Source organism: Lepeophtheirus salmonis, chromosome 5 (assembly GCF_016086655.4).
Source record: "Lepeophtheirus salmonis chromosome 5, UVic_Lsal_1.4, whole genome shotgun sequence".
NCBI classification, from domain to species: domain Eukaryota; kingdom Metazoa; phylum Arthropoda; class Copepoda; order Siphonostomatoida; family Caligidae; genus Lepeophtheirus; species Lepeophtheirus salmonis.
In genome coordinates, this window is record NC_052135.2 from 58,686,958 (window position 1) to 58,709,539 (window position 22,582).

A 22,582-nucleotide genomic window follows, 5' to 3' on the forward strand; every position below is an offset into this window, starting at 1 on the left:
AGTATTGTAAAGCAGACGTCTTTTGAATAAAGTATGGGGGTAAAAGAATTTAGCTGCTATAAAAAAATATTGCGTAGGGATGTTCCTAATTACTCTGCATTTAGAATTGATATTCCTATCTTTCTTCTTTCTTTCTTTACATTTTCAAACAATATGCAACTATAGGGACCAATCTTATTATTGAGATTAAAGCCTCAGTACCAGTAACAGCTGTGATATCAATTTTAATGTTGCTAATTTCTTTATTCTACTGGCCCCATTGATTATTTTGATATCACAAATAGACATTTAAGAAAATGGGATTCTTAAATTATTCTTGGGTGGCTTTTTGACTTTTTATTTTGTGTTTTTGATGATTATTTTGTTGTCCCAATTAGTGTGAACCAATAAAATATCAAGAATTTGAGAGTTTAATTACTCCGGCGTAGTAAATTCAGAAAAGGAGCTGCAGTTCAGGATTGGTTATCAAGGAGCCGTATGTAGTACTAATTAGGTGTTATTCCACAAAAGTGAGGGATGAAAACTCGTAGAAACTTACAGGAAAATGAAGAGTGCCAATTTATCTAGCTCTTGTGCCAATGAGCCCCGCTCTTCCCTAATACTTTTTTATTAATAATGAAAATGTTTCCGAACTTAATCCCAGACAAGGCCTTAGAACAAGGGAATTTGTAAAAATTAGATCAGCATAATTTATTACATGATTAGAACAATTAAATGCCTAATATTATATAAATAGAACTAAGTTTGCCTATTTGTCTAGCCTTTATGCCATTTTTGAATGTACGTTTAATATCTGAAGGTGGTACAAAAATCCTGGTGCCCCTCCCAAGGTGCCAATGCATGCTTATTACAGACATAAGCAAAGATGGACAATCTGATCCTCAATACTAAATACAAAATATACATGTTGTGTACATGTTGCAACTTGTATAAGCAAATTGTACAAGAATTTGTATCAAAATTACACCATGAATATATTGATTGTCTTATTTTTTGTTGTGACTTGTACAATTTGCTTATACAAGTTAAAAACTTGTACACACACTAAATATATATACATATATTTATAACCTAGTTTGTAAATATTATATAAATATATTTTTTTTTGCATCAATAGTACAAATTTCAAACTCTACTTATGACAACAGAGGAAGCATTTGGTATAAACCCAAGAAAAAAATAATGAAACTAAGTGTCGCAGGACTTATATTAAATTAAATTTTTTCAAGAAAGTAAAACAAAATTAGGCCTTTAAGGGGCTGAAAATATAATATATATATATATATCCTATAAATAGGTACTTAAATAGTCTATGGTATGCATATTAACAAAATTAAAAGTAATGTAAGTATCTATAAGGGCAGTTTTAAGGGGGGTATTTATCGGCTGATTATAAAAATAGGGGTCCCACATGGGTAGATTTTTAGAAAAAAAAAATTAATAAATATATTTTTTTGTAAAATATATTTTTCTAAAAGTAAACAATTCGAACTCAAACTTATAAAACGAAAAAAGTAGCTCTTTTTTTCTCTAAGTCTGCCATGTTAAACCCAACCCTGGTTAAGTATGTACCCCTTGGTTTATCGTGACTAAGATGTGATATACTAAATAGTCATGCCTATTTCAGCCCTGATACTTACATACTACGCTATTCATCTAATATGTATATTTGCCTATTTCAACATACATTCATCTGGAAACATAGATACATGATATGTACATAGAGTATTGACAGCAGGATGATGACGATAGAGGCGTCTTTAAAAAGATGAAACAATCTGTGAGTATACAAATATGAAAGAAAATAAATACACACAAAAAAAATCAAATTTACATTGAATCATAAACAAATACAACTCTGATACAGGTGAAACATTATTATTTTCGAATAACTTTGATTCCCTTAAATGCGAAATAAAAGTAACACATTTGAGTGCAGGATAGTATTCATGATATATTTACAGTGCTTTACATGAACACTTGTCCGACTGTCCGGGATGGGCAAGTTGTTTGTCTAAGAGGTTATATTCTGGCAGGTCAATTCATGCAAACTAAAATCGTTTTGGCATGACATATTATCGTATTATCAAAGGACTCTTACTATAAGGAATTTACTATATTATGTTTACAAATATTAAAATCAACTTTCAAAATCGAATATTCTAGTTCAGACTCATAGTTTAAAAGTACGATAATATTGATTACGTTAGAGTATGAAAACAGTTATTACCATATAATTTAACAAATTAAAAAAAATCAGCTAATTACACATAGATAAGGGAAAAATGGTGAACCATTGCTGAGTATTTGAATGTCAAAATGAGACGAACATATAAAATGACGTAACCTCTCAATCTCTCTAATATCTAGTTTTATTATATATCAGGTCTTAATAGGTGTTAAGAATATGTTATTACATCGTTCTACAATTTTATTTCCATGTTGTAGATAAAAATTAACTATTACAATTGAAAAAATTAGATATTTGTAACTAATTATCCTACGTTTCTCGTCACTAATCGATCAGAAAAAAAGTTATACAAATCTAGCCATTTTTAGAGATTTTGAGTATATGTTACTTTGATTGTATTTAAATATCCGTGTTTACTATTGGCATCAAGAAGTATTCAATGCAGTTGTTCAGCCTTTATTTTTAATTCTTAAAGCAACTTGATGAAGTTTCATCAAAATTTATCCGTTTATTACGTGAGTGAAAACGTTCGACAAAATACAATTATATCTGATAATTACATGTGTCGTAGATGATAAACTTTTAAATAAGGCGTTTTCAACTGATTATTTGTATCTCGCTAATAATTAAAGGATGATTAGGATGTTTATTTTCCTCTTCCTTGCAGAAAATGAAACTGCTGATAAACATAGTTTTTTTAGTTTTTTGAAAAAGTTTACTATTATGGCTGAAACTCTATTACCTAAATGATCAATATACATACAATTGGTGTTGACGTGTGGGGATATTATAGTCAAAAATTTGGATGTTTGAAATGTGTTGGTTTTACAATAACATGGATTTTCTATTAAAAGAAAAGAAAGTTCTAAAAAAAAATTAAAGAATGGATAATTTTTTCCCCATAACACGCATGAAAAAAAAGTTATTGCGATGGACCTTGGTATCATTTTTGACCTTTATGATAACGACTAATTTACAAATATTCTAATGGGAGAGGCTCTAAGTTGTGTCATTCAAGTCCAGATTTGATCAAATACTTTGTTTAGGGTTCACTCGAATCGAAACCCACCAATACTCAAGTTTGGAAGAGCAACATTTTTTGAGAGATTTTAATAAGTCATTGGAGGAAGAGGAAGGGTTTATCGAGTTCCGAACTTTCTGAAAAGGGATTACAGGTGCTAAAAGGTTGGGAGCCCCTGTTATAGATGATGTGTGATCTTTCTAATTATCTAATTATTAATATAAAGTTCTAAATTATTGGAAACAAAGTATTTATAACTATGTTCAGATAGAGGTTATGTGTGGATTGTTATAAACCATATTGCTCCGAAATGATTTGATTAACTTTTCAGAAGATATATGTTATATACAAATAGCATAGGCATTTTTTTAAACTCTCTTTTAGGGTAATCAATGAGGGTTGAAAATCATATTAATACAGGATCCACCAAATTAAAGGCTAAAAAATATCAAATGAAAGTCTTCTTGAAAATAGCCAATAGAATCATGTTGATTCGATATTTACTGGACTCAGAATATATGGGTCATCTTGCTACTTTGAATGTTTTGTTGGTCTGTTCATATCCAATTAGCCATTAGACATACAAAAAAAATTTACACTATATTAGGCTTTTTCTCCCCTTTTCAGTGTTCTGAACGTTAATTGGTTGAATTGAAATTAGCTCTTGTTAAGCTGTGAACAGTTCCTAACAATTATTTAATAATAATTGATCTATAGTTGGAATGAATTGGCTAACAGTTACCAATTGATATTACCCTTTTTTATGTTTATTTTTTTTTTTTGGGGTGGGGGGAGGTTGCGAAAAACAGTAAATATAAGGACGTGTAGAATAGTGATACAGTTTACTTGATTTTTATTTACAAAACTCTGGGTCACTGCTCCATCTTGCGAATATAAATGTCTGGTTAATTTGTTTATCTTCAATTTCTACTTCTAGGGTACTCAGCAACTGTTTAATTGGTTGCATAGTGTCCATGTTGAGCTACTATTAATGATCCCAGCGCCTTGTATGTATTTAAAATAATGGAATCAAGTATACATAAAATGACTGATTTTGACTTTAACGCATGGATAATTCCGATTATCTAGGTAGAAGCAACTTTTGTTGCAGCTGTACATATTTTCTATTCCCTTGGCCTATCAATAATACTGGAATAATCTATTTTATCATTTGATTACATCTGTGTGCAATTTAAAAAAAAATCATGTAGCCGTATTATATTTACACGGTATACATGGAGTGGGAGACCATGTTCTAGGAGTTCGTTGAAAGAGTGTACTCTGGCTTCAGAAGGAGGTTGGAACTGTGTGTGGAGGCCTCTGGCTGTCATTTTGAGAAATATGTTGTAAAAACCCATTGTAAATTTTCATAATAAATTTCAACTTACTTTCTTTTAAAATACATGAGTTGTGTAATGAACAGAGGCGTCTGCACGGGGGGCTACAACCCCTTCAACCTCCACCCCCACAATCAATTTTTTTTTAAATAATTATTATTGAAAAAAAATTAACAGATTTATTTTCATAGAAAAAAAGTTTTAGGAAACTTTTTAATTTTATGATTTATTTTATTAAAAAAATTGTCATTGACAGAAAAGAAAGAAATGAAGGATTTTTTGATATGATAAAGGTTATTGGGTGAAAAAAATGGGGGGGGGGGATTTCTTTTCTAAATAAAAGGTCATTTTATTGTAAAAAAATATATAATCCAGTAGACGCACCTGATCAATCATCACCAAGATTATTTTTGTTACATTTAAGGTTCACCAAAATGTAGAATTGATCCCCTAAGATTATGTTACAGGATAGATAGAGTTAGAATTGACCCCCTAAGATTATGTTATAGGATAGATAGAGTTGTATAAATCTTAATGCGGGGTAGATTTTTTTCTAGCTGGAAATCTAAAAAGTTGTTTTTTTTTTTTTTTTTTTTTTTTTTTTTTAATGATGTAGAGGGACACTGATGATTTGTTCTTATATTATTTTATTTTTAAATACAACGGCATTTCTACATAAACAAACAAAACAAAAAAAAAGTCCTGTAAAGGATGACCTAGAATACGTGCGAGACTTTTGTAGTTGCAACTTGAACATGATTTTTTATTTTATAAAGCTATAATTATTATTATTATTGAAGAAATAACATCTAAATATAAAATAATCAATAGTATGTGAGCTCATAAATAACGGAGAGTGACCGGGGCCGTTCGCAGTGGTGGGAGTGGAGGGCCTATAGACTTACCCCCAAATTAAGGAATTTTTAAAAAAATTCTCCAAAAAATGTAATAATTGAAATTAAATTACAAAAATGTTATTTTTGTAATTTAATTTTTGCAATATTTTGGAGAAAAATATTTATTATTTGTGAACAACTTAGGATTTTTGAAATTATTTGCCAACAAAAAACATAATTTCTTGAGAATCACTATTGATTTCTGAATTTTTTGTAAGTAAATGTGGCATTTTTAAAAAAATCATTTCAAAAAACTTACTTTTTCAAAAATTTTTTTAGAAACATTTACTTTTGAAACGTTTCCCAAAATATATTAGTTTTTGGATTTTTTTGGAGAAAAAAAAAATCCAAAAACTAAGCTCACCCCCAAAATATTATCCCGCGGACGCCCTGTAACCGTTAGGATTAGTTGGAAAACTATAAGTGTAAGTCTTCGTTGGACTCAGTACATAATTGAACTTCAACATAAGAGTATGTTCCCTTCTGATGTTCTTGCTGGATACGGTATTTGTGTTTATATCCTTCTTGTCGTAGATATTCGCAGTTACTCTAATGAAAATTCTCTCTCTTCAAATCGTCAGAGTTACCATATTATTTTTCGGTTCATTTTATTTTTACATACTAGCTTTATACAACTCTAATTATATCTCTGTCAAGTAGATATTTTATAAATTATACATGTTATTTTTTTTATATAGTTCCATCTTTAACTGATGACAGGAATAAATGTAGGAAAAATATGAATATGTAATTATTCATTCTATAAATTAATAGTTGTTTATAAAATATAGTGTTAGATGGAATATAAAAAATTGAATATTGAGTCAAGTCTAGTTCAAGTTCGAGTACAGACATCAGGCAAAGTAAAATATGAGCAAAGTCAAAAAAGTATATTATGAGAAAGGTTGTGTGGCAATCTGTAGCTTTTTGTTTAACAAAAATGGCGGTTCCTGAGAAGAATTTTCACAGCACCCTCTATATGAATACGAAACACTTTTCTTTTATATTAAATATAAAATAATATTATCGTTGAGGGAGTTGTACCATTTTACCGCAAGACGACGAGACTCTCTGTCGCTTTGCTTACAAACTATAATAGGTAAACAACGCTCATTAAGTAGTTTTTGACTACCTCAATAAGATAATTCATTATTAATGAAATAATTTCAATAAATTGAGAAAAAAATTTAAAAAATTATTTCAAAAAGGGGTATATAACGACACCATGTCATTTGGGGATCTACGTAATTATACTAACAAATTAATATTCTGCATTTTTATTTATAAATATCAATAACATTTAATAAAATGATTTAAATGCTTATTTTGTTTGTGCTTGCTACGTGACAGCCTTTCTTGGTAGAATTGATTTGTTGAAACAGAAAATGAAAAGGTGAGAAATTTCCTAGTTTCCCTACTTGTCATCGACAAACGTCTAGAATGATGACGTTTTAGTCTACGTTCGACCTTTTAATATCCTTCATACAGATTTTAAAACCAGGTTTGGTAATGTCTTGGCCTATGGTCAATAGACATTTTACCAAGGATGATCAAGACATAAGATCATTGAAGATACAAATGTCGTGTTACAAGAAAAACTGATCAGAACACACTGTACCGTCGAACTGAAGGTGCAGTTCAGAAAGGGGGGTCAGCTGTCTTGGCTTCATAAAGAAATCCCTCTCGCTTATACTACTGTATCGGCTATTGCAAGAAAATTATTGATATTTTTTCTATCTCTATACCTCGTGAAAAGAGGCTTTAGCGTATTTGTCAATCCTATTACGAAAAAAAAGAAACGATTAAAAATCATTAAACTTAGAATCTTGAGATTAAAAATGACTAATTTTAAGACAAATTCAAACAAATTAAAAGTCATTCCCATTAACAGTTTCATCATTATTTTGTCATAACTTTATGTAGGTAATAATCTTCCTATTTTATGACTATTTTGGTTTAAATCTTAATAGGTTTATATATGATTTTGTGTTTTTTCTATAAATATTTTTATCTTTTCTTTTTTACTACAATTGCCCAATTTATAAAAAACCCTATCAAAGTAAGCTATCCAAGCATTTAAAATTAATAATTTTAAGAAAATTCAATTGGGATCTACGAAAAACAGAAAGTCGACAAGTGGTCTACAGGTTAAAAAAGTCTGGAAACCTTTGATCGATATAATTACAACAAAGAATCAATTTAATTAATTTAGGTCGTCGTGTTTAACTGTTATTAACATCCCCGAACCCAGACTAAACCTTTTGTAAAGAAAAAAAACTGTATATAGCGATTAAAAAAGAAAAAAAAACGATCAAAATCGTGTGCTCTTTCTTCTTTTTTGTTCATTATTTAATAAGGTGTGTGTGTGTATGAACATCTCTGTCTGAAAGAAGAATTCTCACCTATCTTTGGTGTCAATTGATTTAAAAATGTATAATAAAATAAATATATATGAATTTAAATATAATTAAAAAATTAAATTATTTTTGAATAGATGTGGATTTTTGGAGAAAGTTTAAAAAAGTTATTTTGAACTACAATGGATTTGTCAAATTTTTTTCTTAAAAAAATAATTTTTTAAGAATTTTTATGTAATTTTGAATTTTTTTTTTAATTTAATGTTTGTATGTTTTTTTCAAAAAATATAATATTGGATATTGAATTTTAAAATTTTTTTCAAAAAATTTCAATTTTTTGATATTTTTTCAAAAAAATCCAAAAATCGATCCCCCTCCCCCCAAAAAAAACATATATATAATCCTGTGGCCGTCCCAGCCTCTTTATGTGAGTAATTCCTTTTCTAGCCGATATTAATAAGGGTCTTAATTCATGTTAATGTTTTTTCGAGTTTAAGTACTACTAGAATCCAACACTACTATAGTCTAATATGTTCTTTTAAGGTATCATACATAAAGAGAGTGTCTTCCATGACGGCGGCCCATTCATATCCGTAACTATTTATTATTTATGACAGGAAAGGAGTCAATGATTTATTAGAGGCATCATCAATAGCATAATACATATTATATATGTTGAGCAATCGAGACAGGGACTTTAAAAACCTTTCATCTATCTATGTATATATGAACAAAAGTAGGGGTACATCCCAAGCATTTTTTAGCTTGTAAGTATATTTGTTGTTGGCAGCCTGGATTGTGTTTTTATTTTCTATGTTATCATCAGTATTGTTTCATTTTTGAGGAGAGCTCATCTAAGTATAAAGTTTAACTACGAGGGTGTGTATTTTCATGAACTGAGAGTGAGTAGCTCTGAGGATTTGTGGGGAAGTTATAAGGAGAGTCGACATTTTTTTTTATAAAAAAAAGAGCATGAAAAGAAAGTGGGGATATACATATGGTACAATTGAGTTAAGACCTTTATTAATATCAGCTGCCTGTTACATTATATTTGGGGGACGAAATGGATTACTTCTATAAAAAAGAAAAGCTTCTATGTATTTAAAGTAGCATACATTACAACTACATTGAAGTGTATATATATTTATTTTACCATGCATTTGTTATACTCCAAAGATAGGCATGTTAACATCCCGATGACCTATTAAATAATCGACAAAAAAAACAAAAAAACACACACGCAACAATCGTTTTTCCTTTTCTAATTTATAAACTTTGATTTTTCCTTACAAATATGTCACCTCTATGTTTAAGTATAAATATCTATTCTATTCAAAGTAGAATTGAGGATATATCCTTGCTTTATAAGGAATTAGATTTATGTTAATTTTTTTCAACTTGCAACAAATTTAATTTCAGGAAATGACGACGAAGTTATTCTCCTCTGAAACATTCTTCAATTTGTCAGACTTTTTAAATGCCAAAATAGCCTACGATTTACAGCCCTACACCCATCGAAAGGAAATTTTTATAGGCGGAACAAAAAATTTCCAGAATATTAGGGACTACTATAATATTTTTTAAACATTTTCTTTCTTTATTAATGTTCCTTTAATTAGTATAAGTATTGCAATAACTCCATCTGACCTAGAAATTGTCTTTAAAGTCCATATACATTAAGTATATTTCCCTCTCTAGGAACAACCAACGTAAAGTTAAATTCATGAGAATAATTTCTCTCGAACGTGTTGTCCCTTGTCTTTCAACAAGCATTTTCTTGATACCCATTTATGAAATATGTCCGAATGTAGCCCACATATGGGTTGGGAGCAATTGGAGAATATGCCATTTTAATTGCCTAATTATTACCAGTTTTTCCTCTCCTGTCTCCTACACCTGTCAATGTATGTCTAAAAGGTGGAATATTTAAAAATTACTATTACTTTTAAAGAAGAAATCTCATTTTGACAAAATAATTAGAGTTTTTTTACATATTGTATTGTAATAATACAACATTTATATAGTATACAATACATACGGCTGCTTCTGAGATGTAATATTTATATTTTTTAAAGAGAGGGGGGTTTACGTACGCGCGTTAAACCATTGCGAATCGATATTCCCCCTCCTTTTTTTTATTTCCCCCTTGCCTCACTCCCTTTCCATTTTGTCCCGTATAATTTTCCCTTACCAACTAACATCGTCGAACAATATACGAAAAGGGGGTAATTTTTATGATCCTTCATACCGGACGAGAACGGCAAGCTCCAATGTACATAAATAAAAAAAAAAGAAAGAAAAAAAAAGTCGATATTCTTATTAGGAGAATCTACGCGTCGTCGTTTTTATCCCTATAATACTATTTAAAAACAAGTGCAAATCATCTATGGATATAAGTTGTATACAATATCAACCTTGTGTCAGTAGTAATTTGAGTATCAAACAGAAATAAGGTTACCGCATGTTTAAGAGTGATGATCTAAAAAAAAAAGTCATGGAGCACTCCACCATCATTGAAGACGATCAGCAATTATATGATTGGGGCATAGAAAGGCTTGATCAATACTATCTCAATGGCGAAAATCCAGCTCATCAACATCAAAACCATTCAAACCACAACCACAATAACAGCAACCATTCAGACTATCCCTACAACAATGTAAGCAACTACGAGGCTTACAACAATGCCAATAACCATTTACAACCTATCCATCCTCATACCCATCATCGAGGCCTTCTTCATAATCATGAACATCTCCAAAAACATTGTAATAGCGTCAACACGCCTCCATCCTCACCCAAGGAAGGAGAGCTCCGACGATCCTTTAGTAACCACTACTTCTCATCAAGCAATAATAACAATAACTGTAATACTCTCCAAAACAAAAGACCCTTTCTACCTCCGCAAGTGGTGGATATGGATATAAATGAAAGCTTAAAAGTAAGAGGGTCGCAAAAATCCATATTTGCATGTACATAGATACATGTATATTCTTACAAACTCCCAACATTTTGACTCGATTACATCTTTGCGAACAGCTGCGTTGTGTACACTGTACAGTTGTAACTTGTAGTAGTCATCAAATAAGCTAAAAGTTTAATTACTCCCTTTCATTTGAAATTCAAAAAGTACGCTAAAAGTAGATTCATTAATCATTATTATAGATGCACCATAATGGCAACTCTATCGACAGCTGCTACTCTGCTTTAGATTAATTACATAATATGTACATTGTACGTGTCAAGTTAAAGTCTTCAGATCATAAAATCTACTCCTTATTCTTCAAACTATATGTAACATGTATATAGAGAGAGCTAGTGTTGGATTCGAGTATTAAGAATTGAGTTCGAGTAATTATATATTAAGTGGAGTCAAGATCAATTTTTTGAGCATTAAGTTCAGGCAAGGCATTATGCAAAGAAAATATTTTTGGATTTAATTGATAGAATATAAGTTGAAACATTAATTCAGGTTGACTACCTCAATAAATCAGACCAGGGGAGTCTGCAGGGGTTGGCTGGAGAGGCTAAAAGAATATTTTTTTAAATTATCGCTGTAGACTCCCCCTATATAATCCTGCGGACGCTCCTTCAGTCAATTATTAATCAAATATCGTCGAGAATTTTTGTTAATATTTATTTGCAAATTTATAAACATTTCAATGCATAAATAGGTTGACATGTATAGTCATTCATATATCAGTCGCATGATCACTATCAGTTGTACTTTTTATTTTCAATATAACCTGAATTTTTCAATTAGATTAATTTAAATATTAATATTTCGAGATTTGGTCATTCGAGTTCGATTTAATTACATTTTTCAAATAATATTTCAAGCTAGCTTAGGTTATTTTCAAAAATTGCCTACTTTAGTAAGGTTGAGTGATTTCCCCCCGAATTAGAGTAATACTCGAGTCCACAACTAATTACAGTAATTAAATATTATAGCTTACATCTCTGTACCTATACATCTGCATAATTTCCTAGTAAGCTATCGAATTAAGCTATGGCAATCAGAGAGTTGAGAATTCAACTTCATATTCATGGAAACATTAAATATATATAATATTTAATATATTCTAGATGATTCATTATAATTTTATTTTTACTTTTTGAGCAGGTCGAACGAAAACGGGCCCGAAACAGAGTTGCTGCCTCAAAATGTCGACTACGTAAACTCGAACGAATATCCGTTTTAGATCAACAGGCCTCACAATTAAGAGCTGATAATGATGAGCTTTCAAACCTCTCTACGAAATTAAAATCCGAGATTTATGCCCTAAAAGAAGAGTTAAACTGGCATATCAACAATGGTTGTAAAATTTGGTATTCTGAGCAAGGATACATGGATCAAAAATCAAGTCAAAGTAGTGGGAGTGCATCCTCATCACCATTATCTCATTATAGTACTAATCATATCAAACAAGAAGAAGCAGTTGCTTTTAGTCCAGAGAAGGAGTTTGTAAACTCATAATCTCTTATGAAGCAAAAAAACTTTTGTCGATTTTTTTTTTCAAATTGTGTGTAGCTTGTCACAAAATCATATGTGCAATGTGCAGAAGTCATCCTGGATTTATTTTCCTGCATTGGGAACATATATTTTTATACATATTTTTATATGAGCATTATTGTTAAAAAGTTATTATTTATTTATGATATATCAACAATTATTTTTTTAAATCAAATTTAATTCAGTTTCAATAGATATAATATATTGTGAACTATTATTGAAACTTTAAATAATATATTATTCATAGATCAAGCCAATTGGATGGTTTGAAAAGCTTTAAAAGTTACATTAAATCCATTTATAAAAAAAAGTGCATAAGGCCCCATCGTTTTATTTATTGTATCCCGCAACCTTTCCTCAGAAAAGAAAGAGAAAAGGCCCCAAGCCAATTGGTAGCAGTTAGCAAATTCTTTCTAACTATGGATTTTTTTTTGAACTAGTGGGACTGGCGAGTATTGCTTGAAGTTATTAGAATTCGATAAAAAGGTAAATAAGTATGGGTGTGCATTTCGGATAGCGCCACTACGATAAAGCGGGTGCGACATCAACTGAATTTAAACGATTTAAGGAGAGAAAATGAAGTACTTAGACTACAATAACCTTAAGTAGGGAAGGAGCAAGCTAAAAAATATATATTCTCCACAAGGTGCTAACATAAGTATAGATTGCTTGTGGGCCCAGGGTTTTCCTCTATGTCATAATGATAGTTACACAATCCAACAGCATTTTGGCCCACAAAGCCACATTTATTATTGTTATTTAAGCCGTAGAAAACAAAAATAACTATTAAAACTTTCAACCTTTGAGGGGTTGGCCTTTAAAAGTCTTTTCTAATAATGCTTTTAGAGTAAAACCCCGATTCAATGTCATATTTTGAAATGAAAGAACTATATAGATGAAAATCAAAGGAAATAACAAATTGATACAAACATTTCAGCATTTGAAAAATGAATTATTTATTACTTTATCTTGATAACATTTAATTAAACTTTATTTGTAATCGCTAATCACCAAAAACTCGAGGAAAATAAAGGATCTAACAGGCTAATATCTTGGTTTTTTTTTCTTCTGGTGCTTTATATCCTAGCTTAAGTAGACCTTACTAGACCTTACATTTCAATTATTTTTTAAATGTCTAAACCCCCCCCCCTGATTTTGGTCAATTAAGTTTATAATATTTAAATGAATTTTCATAAATTTTCAATAATATTTAAATGAATTTTCATAAATTTTCAATAATATTTAAATGAATTTTCATAAATTTGGTTAGGTTGTGTTGAATATGGATTACAATAATATTCCGGGGGAAAATGAATTTTTTATGATTTTTTAACTAATAATATACCTATCAATTAATCAATTATTTTGAATATGAAACATTTGTTATGTGATTTTAATCCCCTTACATCTAAATTATTAATAATATTAGTATCAATTTGTAATTTACTTTGATTTTCATCTATATAGTTCTGTCATGTTGAAATATGTAAGTAAATTGGAGTTAATTGTAGTCACTAAAAACTTGACTTAAAAAAGACTTTAAAGGCCAAAACCTTACAGGCTGGCAGTTTCTACGGTCATTTTCATGTTTTACGGCTTAAAAAACCATAATAAAAGCGGTTTACACCCTGTGGGCACTCCAATACCTTCATTTTGTTGCCTATTGTTATCAATATTCAGGGAGTTGTATTATTTTGTCGAAATACAGCGCTATCCTCTTTCGCCTTATTTACAAACTAATATAAGTAAACAGCCCTCATGCACTATTAACTTTAGTTCAAGGGAAATATTCTATATAGTTATATTTAAATATATATATTTTATATATTTTAAATATCAAAGAATTTCTTTCAGAAAGGGATGTTAATAAAAAGACAATTTTATCTATTAAAAAATTAACAATAGCACCAACCGTTTTATCTTTTTTACTCTTAAAAATGCAATTTCTCTATACGTTTTACCAATCCGTAAATATGGATATGTACTTCACTTTTCCGTTCTTTTATTAATATGACATACTAAACTTTAGCTACACATGCTCTGTCCTACATTTTTTTTTCTTATTTCAAATAGCCACACAGTTCTAAAATATGAAGGTCACATTCAAAAATGATCCCTTGACAGACATACATACAAACTTTGCTTTATTAATATAAGTAATTGTTGAGAATTGTTCCGAGCGTTACAAGAGTTCATTCAAAATCAATCAATTATTTGTTCAGAACAATGATTAGGGGAATGAAGCAGAAACATCCACAGCTGATAACAAAATACCGTGTAAATTTAAAGTGAAGACTGCATTTTTGGACTTTCTCCTTCAAGTAATTAAAGTCTTCATTTATGATTTAAAAGAATGATTTAAAACTCGCTCCTACAATATTTATCGATATAATATTTACTAGGTATATCAATAATTTATTCGTCAAATATGAGCACTGCCTTTTTTAATTTTGATTTATTTATCAGTGTCTATAAATATTAATGATATGGTTGAATCAATTTAGGTTGTGTTTACTATTAATCCTGTTTTATATTTATATAAATATGCACATAAATTAATGAAGAACTTGAGAATATATTATACAATCTTCAAGCTTCCGAATAATAAAGATACCTCTTTTTTGTACAATACAACAATTGACGAATTTATATAAGAAATATTTTTTCTTTTGAAATTGAGTATTTTTCTTAGCTATATGTTTGATAAAATGAAACTACATTTTTGAATTTTCTCCTTCAAAGAATCAAACCTCAAGATACATTAATAGTATGTATCTTCATTTAAAAAAGAAATATCCTGGAATAATATCACATTATTAGCCGTCATAAAATTATTTTATGCATAGCAAAAGAAAAGAACATTTTTATTTAATAGGCTGAAATAAGGTTTTCTTTTATTATTTTAAGAGCGCTATACTTGTTTTTCTATGAGTCATAATTGGCAAATCGTATCAAAGAAAAACCCGTGCTTCGAAGAAACCACTTTTTTCTTTAAGAGTAAATAATATAAAAGACGGTTTTATAACTTTCACTGAAATAAGTGGAATATAAAATATGAAAAATTAAGAGATAAAATCTGATTTTAATGAATAGTTATTCAATATCAATGATCAGCTTCGATTTATAATTTTGCCTACACCAGCGGTTTCTTGATGTAATAAGTATTTTTTGTACAGGTTAAGTAAGTATATTACCAAACACAATTCATAGCTGTTACTAAATCCTTAAAACATAAGTACTTCCAAGATCTAAAAATAAATTAATGAAAGAATTATAAATATCCTCAAAAAGTGCTTTCCCGTCCCCTCCCTCACATTGCATCACGGATATACTATTATAATTTATATTTAATAGTATATTAAATGAAGTTCGATGTCCGTCCTCTATAGAAGGTATAATATGAGGATATTTGCAGTCTTACCAAACGCTGAGAATTATAGTCATTTATTTTCAATGGATTTTATTGATTAATCAACATAGAATAAATAATGGATTTCTTATTATATCCTAAAAGAATGTAGTATTTGTATGTTACAGATCTTTTTGGGACTACTACTACTGAAAAAAGATCCAGAGTGAGAGTTTTATTGTTCCAGATGTTTGTTAAGTTATATGGTACTATTGAGCCGCCTGAGAGTTCTTTTTTCTCTATTTTCTGCTTTAGCCATTTTCTATGAACAGCCGGCCGATCACTATTTCAAATTCACAGCCTACACATCCCATCATCACAGAGCTAGCAGTAGTGTAAGGAGAAGTAACCCAATGGCGAAATGAGGAGCACGTGATCACTTTTTTTACAAGGTCGTGATCGTAACGATACATTTTTTGTTCGCTAGGGGCGTGGAGTATATAAAAATAGTACTGCATAACTAACTATGCAACCTTCTTGAACTTACCCTTTTAAATGAATAAGCAAGGTAAGTTCTACAAAGGGAAGGAAAAGTTGCGTAAGGCATAAGGGAAAATGATAACAAATGCTAGTGTGACGTCATCTGTGGTATAATAAAAGCGACACCTTGCGTGCTAAAAAAGGTAGCTCATCAGCCGTATATCTCCTGAAGCTAACAGGCGCCAAACGCCAACTTTGTTTTAAAGCTTTTTAGGAGAGAATAAAGAGAGAGAGAAAGAGAGAAGAAGAAGAGAGAAAAAAACCACCCAAAAAAATAATAGAAGTAAAAAAAGGGAAGAAAAAAAGAAGAAGAGGATTTGGTGTGTGAAATAAAGGATCTATTAATGTTATTTTGTGTTAATTACAATGGATGAATTTTGCCTGAAATTAAGGAGTGGAGATGCTAAGAAAAAACTGGATCTAGGATCTGATATCATCAATTATTTGGAGGATCCAGAAAATTCTATCGAGTGCGAAGACATTGGAGGTTTCATCGACTCTGTCACGTCATGGATGACCTCATCCAATTTCAAGGTCCTCTTTCAATCACTCCTTACTTTGACTCCACAATCACAATTCTCTTTCTTTCTACGATGGAGAATGAAGGAAGGAATGGGAAGAGTCCCTATGGATGGACGCAGCAACCCGTTTCCGTCCGTCCATTCATAGGAGCCGGGTCACGTCCTTCGCCGACTCGGATCCACTCATCTACATTCTCCATCCCAAATGGGGCCCGTCAATACAAAAGCTGACCAGAATAAATGTTACCTCAAAATTCTGTCGAGATTACATTTGTATTCTTCCACGAATTATCCTCCATTTCTATCAACAAAGTATTCCTTTTGACAGACCTAAGGCTGTCTTGCAAATTCCACTACTTCAAGTTGTCAATCTGTCTCCAAATTGATAGATTATAGTATTTTCAAAGGACAACTTCAGTCTCTTAAATCAAAAAAGATTCTAAACTGTTGCTAAAAGATTTGGTTATATCTAATCATACCGCAAATTTTAATAATAAGGCCCATTAATGGACTCAAATACGTCTATCAAACATTGACCACATATCGAGGGTTGAGGCCCAAATTATCGTAATTCAAATATTACAAATATTATTGTTATTACTATATTTCGCAATAGAAGTCAAATATTTAATGGTAATACTTGAAAGCAAAGAAATTTAGACTGTTGAAATAAATTTCTCAGATCTATTTGATTGTAAAAATTGGAAAACATCATTATTCATAATGAAAGAAAGGAGTTTCCATGTTTCATTCTCTAAAGTAAATGTTAGATTTACGACAATTTGTCTCTCACCCCAATAAACGAATTAAAAAAATTCTTTGGTATTTCCCTGTTTTTTGACGCACCACAAATCCTATTTTTTTGTTCCAACGTCCATTGTCAAATAACTCATCTTAATAAGATCATGTGAAATCTCTTATATAAATTAGTATATGTGTATACAATTTATAAATCATTTATGAGATTATTCCCTCATCTCTACTTAGATGCTATTTAATTAGAGCAAATTTGTTTGATTCCGACTAGCGTGACAATCCCTTCTTCTAACTGAAATACATATAATTATATCGACTGTAATGAATGTAAATGAAGTAATCAATGTTGATTTCCTCTGTCCAATATTGTTGTATGCAACGTTCTTTTTCTAGCTAACATTAGGGAGGAGATAAATTATTGGAAGCAAAATTCAAGTAAAAACTTACAAAAAACAGAGCATTTAAAATGACACAAGGGTTTGACATTCTTTCTTTTATCGTTTCTCAATAACTATGAAACAAGTTTTAAATTTCCCTTTATAAATTAATATTGGACTAGTTTAAGCCTGTATAACTTAAATTTCGCTTAATTGAGTAGTATCCTTTTAATAAGAAACCTGCTCCATGTACTTTTTTTTTTAATAATTGTTTTTATTTTGTGTAATAATGTATTTTTTTTACTTTCATTTTTGTGAAGGAGGAGTAAAAAAATAAATAAATAAATATTTGTAATCAAATCAACCAACGCTACTTCCGAAGTCTGTGTAGGTGTTCCTCTCATGAATTGTCTATGAGGGTAGATATATATATTTATTATAGAAAAAAGTACAACTTCATGGATAGTCTGCCTATTCAAAATACTGCTATGTTTATTTTTTTATGTCCTTTATATTTAATCATTTATTTTCCTTTAAAATACTTCAGGTTTCTCAAAATGGATTGGATATTATTACACATCTCGTAGAAAGATTAGGACAAGGATTCCGACTTTATATCAATACTCTAATAGGACCAGCTACAGATCGTCTTGGGGACAGTCGGGAGAGTGTAAGAGAAAAATCTGCCCTTTTATTCGTTAAGTTAATGGAAGAGACAGTCGAGCCTCAGATCCTACTTGAAAAATTAACGGGTGCTTACACGCATAAAAATGGAAAAGTGAGGGAGGAGATATTAAATCTTTTGATATCTACATTAAATAGGTATGAGCTATTCTCATCAAGTCTACAAATTTTAGAGATTAATTATTTTCAATCTTTTGTGATTATAGTCACAGTTCTCAAAGTTTGAAAATATCACATTTTCTTCCTTCAATTATATCTTTATTGGGTGACCCCACTGCGACTGTCCGTGATGCTGCTGTTGCTACTCTTGTTGAAATTTACAGACATATTGGTGAAAGAGTTCGTGTTGACTTGGAAAGAAAGCATAATATTGCACCCGCCAAGTAAGTATTGTACCAGTTACTTTATTCTATAACAAGGGCTTTTATGGGGTCAATGCATTTTGATGTATTGACCATAGTGAGAGATGGGAAAATTGTCTAAATCAAAAAGAAAAGATTATGTTGACTATTTTGATGTATGAATGGTATATCTACTTAAAAAGATTACCAAATATAGTATAGTACTCCTTAATCGCTATTACGTTTGAATTTTAAGAATAATTAATCAGAGCTAATAATATCTTGCAGATTACCTACATATACTTTTTTTCAAAGGTATGCTCAGGAAGATTTGGACAATTCTCACATCCCAAACCATAATACATTGAGTTTATAACTTTATTTATATTTTAAAAATAACAAATAATAATTTGCAGTTGATCTACTAAATTTATGATTTGAGGAAATAACTTAATTCATTTAAATTTCAGAATGGCTATTTTAACATCAAAATTTGACGCCGTTCGTGCTTCCGGTGAAATGATGCCTACTGCTGTCTTCACGTTAGGAACTACAGCTGACGGTAGGAAGTTTTATATTTTTTATAACAAGGAATCTATTTATAATTGTTTTTTAAATTGTCGTTTATTGTAATAATTACTATGTTTTACCAAAAAACTTATGTAAATATTCTTAGAGATAAACAGTTGACACACTATGCCTTCTTTTTTTTACGATACTTATTAAATCACATCGATGTTATGTAATTTAAAAGATAAATTGAAATATTTTTTTTGACTACTCAGAGTTGTCTGGATGTAGGTAGGTACTCTTATGTGATGCATACACTTGTATATATCATCCATCCCAAAGTCATTATTCATATATAGTAGGACTCTGTGTATGCCTTCACTAGAAATTAATTTTAAGTGTTTTATTTTCGTATCCTATTGATATTAGTCATTTCAAATTTTTGATTGTTGTCAAAAAAAAAAAAAAGTATTATAAGACATATACACAATTCCAATTGTCGTATCTATTTTGTTGTTGTTGTCTATATACACAAATTCAACACAATATGTAAAAAGCATTATCCTTGGGTACATCTTTTGCGGAAATACACACTAATAATAGAGTTATTTATTATAGTAGTAATAATAGAATTGCTTTTTTTTGATGATACTCTAAAAGTATTAATCATTTCCTCCGAGTAAAGTACATACATATTTGGGACTCACTATTATCTCACACTTAAAATAGTGTATTTCAATCCAATTTTAAGTATATACGTACTTAAACTGTCCCTCACATTTCCTTTTAAAAATCCTTATTGCAATTTAGTTTTGTTATTTTTTTGTTTAATAAAATAGCATAAATATATTATGTGGTGCATTAACACAAAAACAATCCAAGAAAAGTAGAAATATCCATTTTTTTTCTATCACTTATAGACTTTGTACTAAAATATGTTGGATGAGTTAAGACATGTAAGAATTTAAAATCTTTATTTGATAAAAGAGACTTATATATCCAAATATCCCTCCAATATGGCCCCTTTCAAATGCATAAAATCTATCAATTTCTCATTCTTATATTTTGAAGATCAACTTTGGTTACTTATTAATGCATTTTGTGCACACTCGAAGGGTTAAAAAGAATAATTTGTTGATAGAAATTGACAGTAATTTGTCAAATTATACAAATGTAATCCACACATCATTTTTGACAAAAATCATTCTAAATTGCTTTAGTGTTGATGAGCAACATATTTCGGTCAATTATGGGCATTATATTCATATGTATTGGATGAGTTGAGGAATTCTAGCTATAGTTGAGAACCTTTATTTGTTTTGTGTGGCTTAATTTGTCCCCAATCTTAAGCATCTCCAAAGGATTAGTCTTAATAATTTATTGATAGAGATTACTATAATACCAATATAATCAATCCTTTATTTTAGGAAAAATCATTATAGCTTGATTTTATGATGACGGCTCACATATGCATGTATGCATTTGGATTCATCAAATTGAACATTTTTTGTCTTCGTTCGCATATAGTAATGATGACTTACTGAAATAATGTTTAAGTATATTAAATAAAAAATATCATTTAAGTGGCTTTTTCGACATAATATATGTTTGTATAGTATGTCTTGGTTTTTTTTTTTTTTTCTCCCCAATATTTTGCCGTTTCTATTTAAATAAACATATTAAAAATAATCGTGAGATCCTAAAAGTTTTCAATATGGATTCATATACATTATACGTATAAATAATAAATTAATGATGCTTCAACGATGAATTAATATTCTATTGAAAATTGTGTGTTTTATTATGTGAAGTGAATGGTTATGAGTCACAGTAGGTACTATGATCTTCGAAAATTTAGTAACCAATCTTTTCACTTAGTCATGTATGTTCTTGTGATAAATTATATATGTATACCGGGTGTTGATAAAAAACTGACACACTTTATAATAGTGAAACATTTTTGTTACCTCTGGCTGAACATTTATTACCTCCTTAGGACTTGATATTTTGACATATAATAGAAATAACATAATACTCATATTTATTCAATAAAGACCTTCGAGAACGGCATCGGAGTGACATGTAATAATATAGTCTGACTCAAGTTTTGTCCATTTCTCTGTTCTTCAATCCTTGAGAATACTCAAATTTGGTGCACGTTTAGCACAGGACCTGACCTCAATATGATCTCATGTGTTGTAATCAAGAAGGTTGAGGCAGTGTCGCCGGACTATTGGCTCCTCACTTTTTGGGGCAAAGTGTATTATTTATCTAATAAAATGCAAGGTTGCGTGACTATGACGCTACCTTGATAATTTTGCTAATACATTCCGTGTGCTGTAGGGTTGAGGTTGGGTACGGGTGGAGGCCAAAAGTGCTTCTGCCTTATTAAAAAACTTTAGATTAAATGATTTTAAGAGTCTGACTACTCCAGTGATTCTTTTACCTCATAAGACGTTCTCTTGTTCGATTTATAGTTGAGCGAGATACGTTTAATTCCACCCAGTATGCCTGAGATCTTATTGCATATTTTGTTTGTCATCTCGAAAAAGTGCAGAGATATTTCCAAGTATTTTTTTAAAGGCAGAAACATAACTGATAACTTATTATTATTAACGAAACTTTTTGATTGCAATTCTTCATCATAAGGCGTGTACATCCTTTTAGTTGCTGTTATTGGCAACCTAAACATTGTTTTTATTTTATTTTTTAGAGCTGTTATTATTATTATTCTTTCATTCTTGAGGAGAGAAATTAAGTATAGATTGTAATCACTATTTTGCGTATGCTAATGAATGATGGAGAGTAACACTAGGATTTGTTGGGGAGTCATAAGTAGAGACGTGAAAATTATCCAAATCCTCATGAGCATATATTTAAAAAAAAAAAAAAAGTAAATATTGGTAATCTGCAAGATATTAGTGCTCTACTTTAAAAAATCAAACGTATTAGCCAATAAAGAACACCATACTTTATTTTGTGAAATTTTTCGGGGGATAAAGCGTCCATCAAAGTTGCCAAAATATACTTTTCTTTTTGATTTACACTCAGGAGGATTTAGGCAATTCCAAACTTTGGAGATTAGTATAATTAGCGACGGAATAATTCATTTCTTTGCCCTTGCTTGATACGGAGTGGGATACCACAGCTGTTCGCAGCTAATTTAATCAAATGCCATCTCAAACATTC

The 22,582-nt window shown here is 30.1% G+C and overlaps 2 protein-coding genes across 24 annotated transcripts in view; both read left to right on the forward strand.

Moving 5' to 3' along the window:
- Positions 1-10,047: 10,047 nt before the first annotated feature.
- LOC121118904 (uncharacterized) lies at positions 10,048-12,538 on the forward strand. The gene is made up of 2 exons (XM_040713499.2): positions 10,048-10,743; positions 11,926-12,538. Exons 1-2 carry the CDS (start codon positions 10,264-10,266, stop codon positions 12,277-12,279), a joined length of 834 nt encoding a protein of 277 aa, XP_040569433.1. The 5' UTR covers positions 10,048-10,263; the 3' UTR covers positions 12,280-12,538.
- Positions 12,539-16,411: 3,873 nt separating this feature from the next.
- LOC121117224 (CLIP-associating protein 1-B) overlaps positions 16,412-22,582 on the forward strand; it is a 45,948-nt gene continuing 39,777 nt past the window's right edge. For 12 of the 23 annotated variants that reach the window (XM_071888834.1, XM_071888839.1, XM_040711580.2 and 9 more), the window contains exons 1-4: positions 16,412-16,738; positions 18,406-18,680; positions 18,749-18,925; positions 19,354-19,445. In XM_071888834.1, coding sequence (XP_071744935.1) covers positions 16,571-16,738; positions 18,406-18,680; positions 18,749-18,925; positions 19,354-19,445 — 712 coding nt within the window. In that variant the 5' untranslated portion in view covers positions 16,412-16,570. The remainder of the gene's footprint in view (positions 16,739-18,405; positions 18,681-18,748; positions 18,926-19,353; positions 19,446-22,582) is intronic. The other 11 variants (XM_071888836.1, XM_040711582.2, XM_071888844.1 and 8 more) reach the window with 2 other exon arrangements.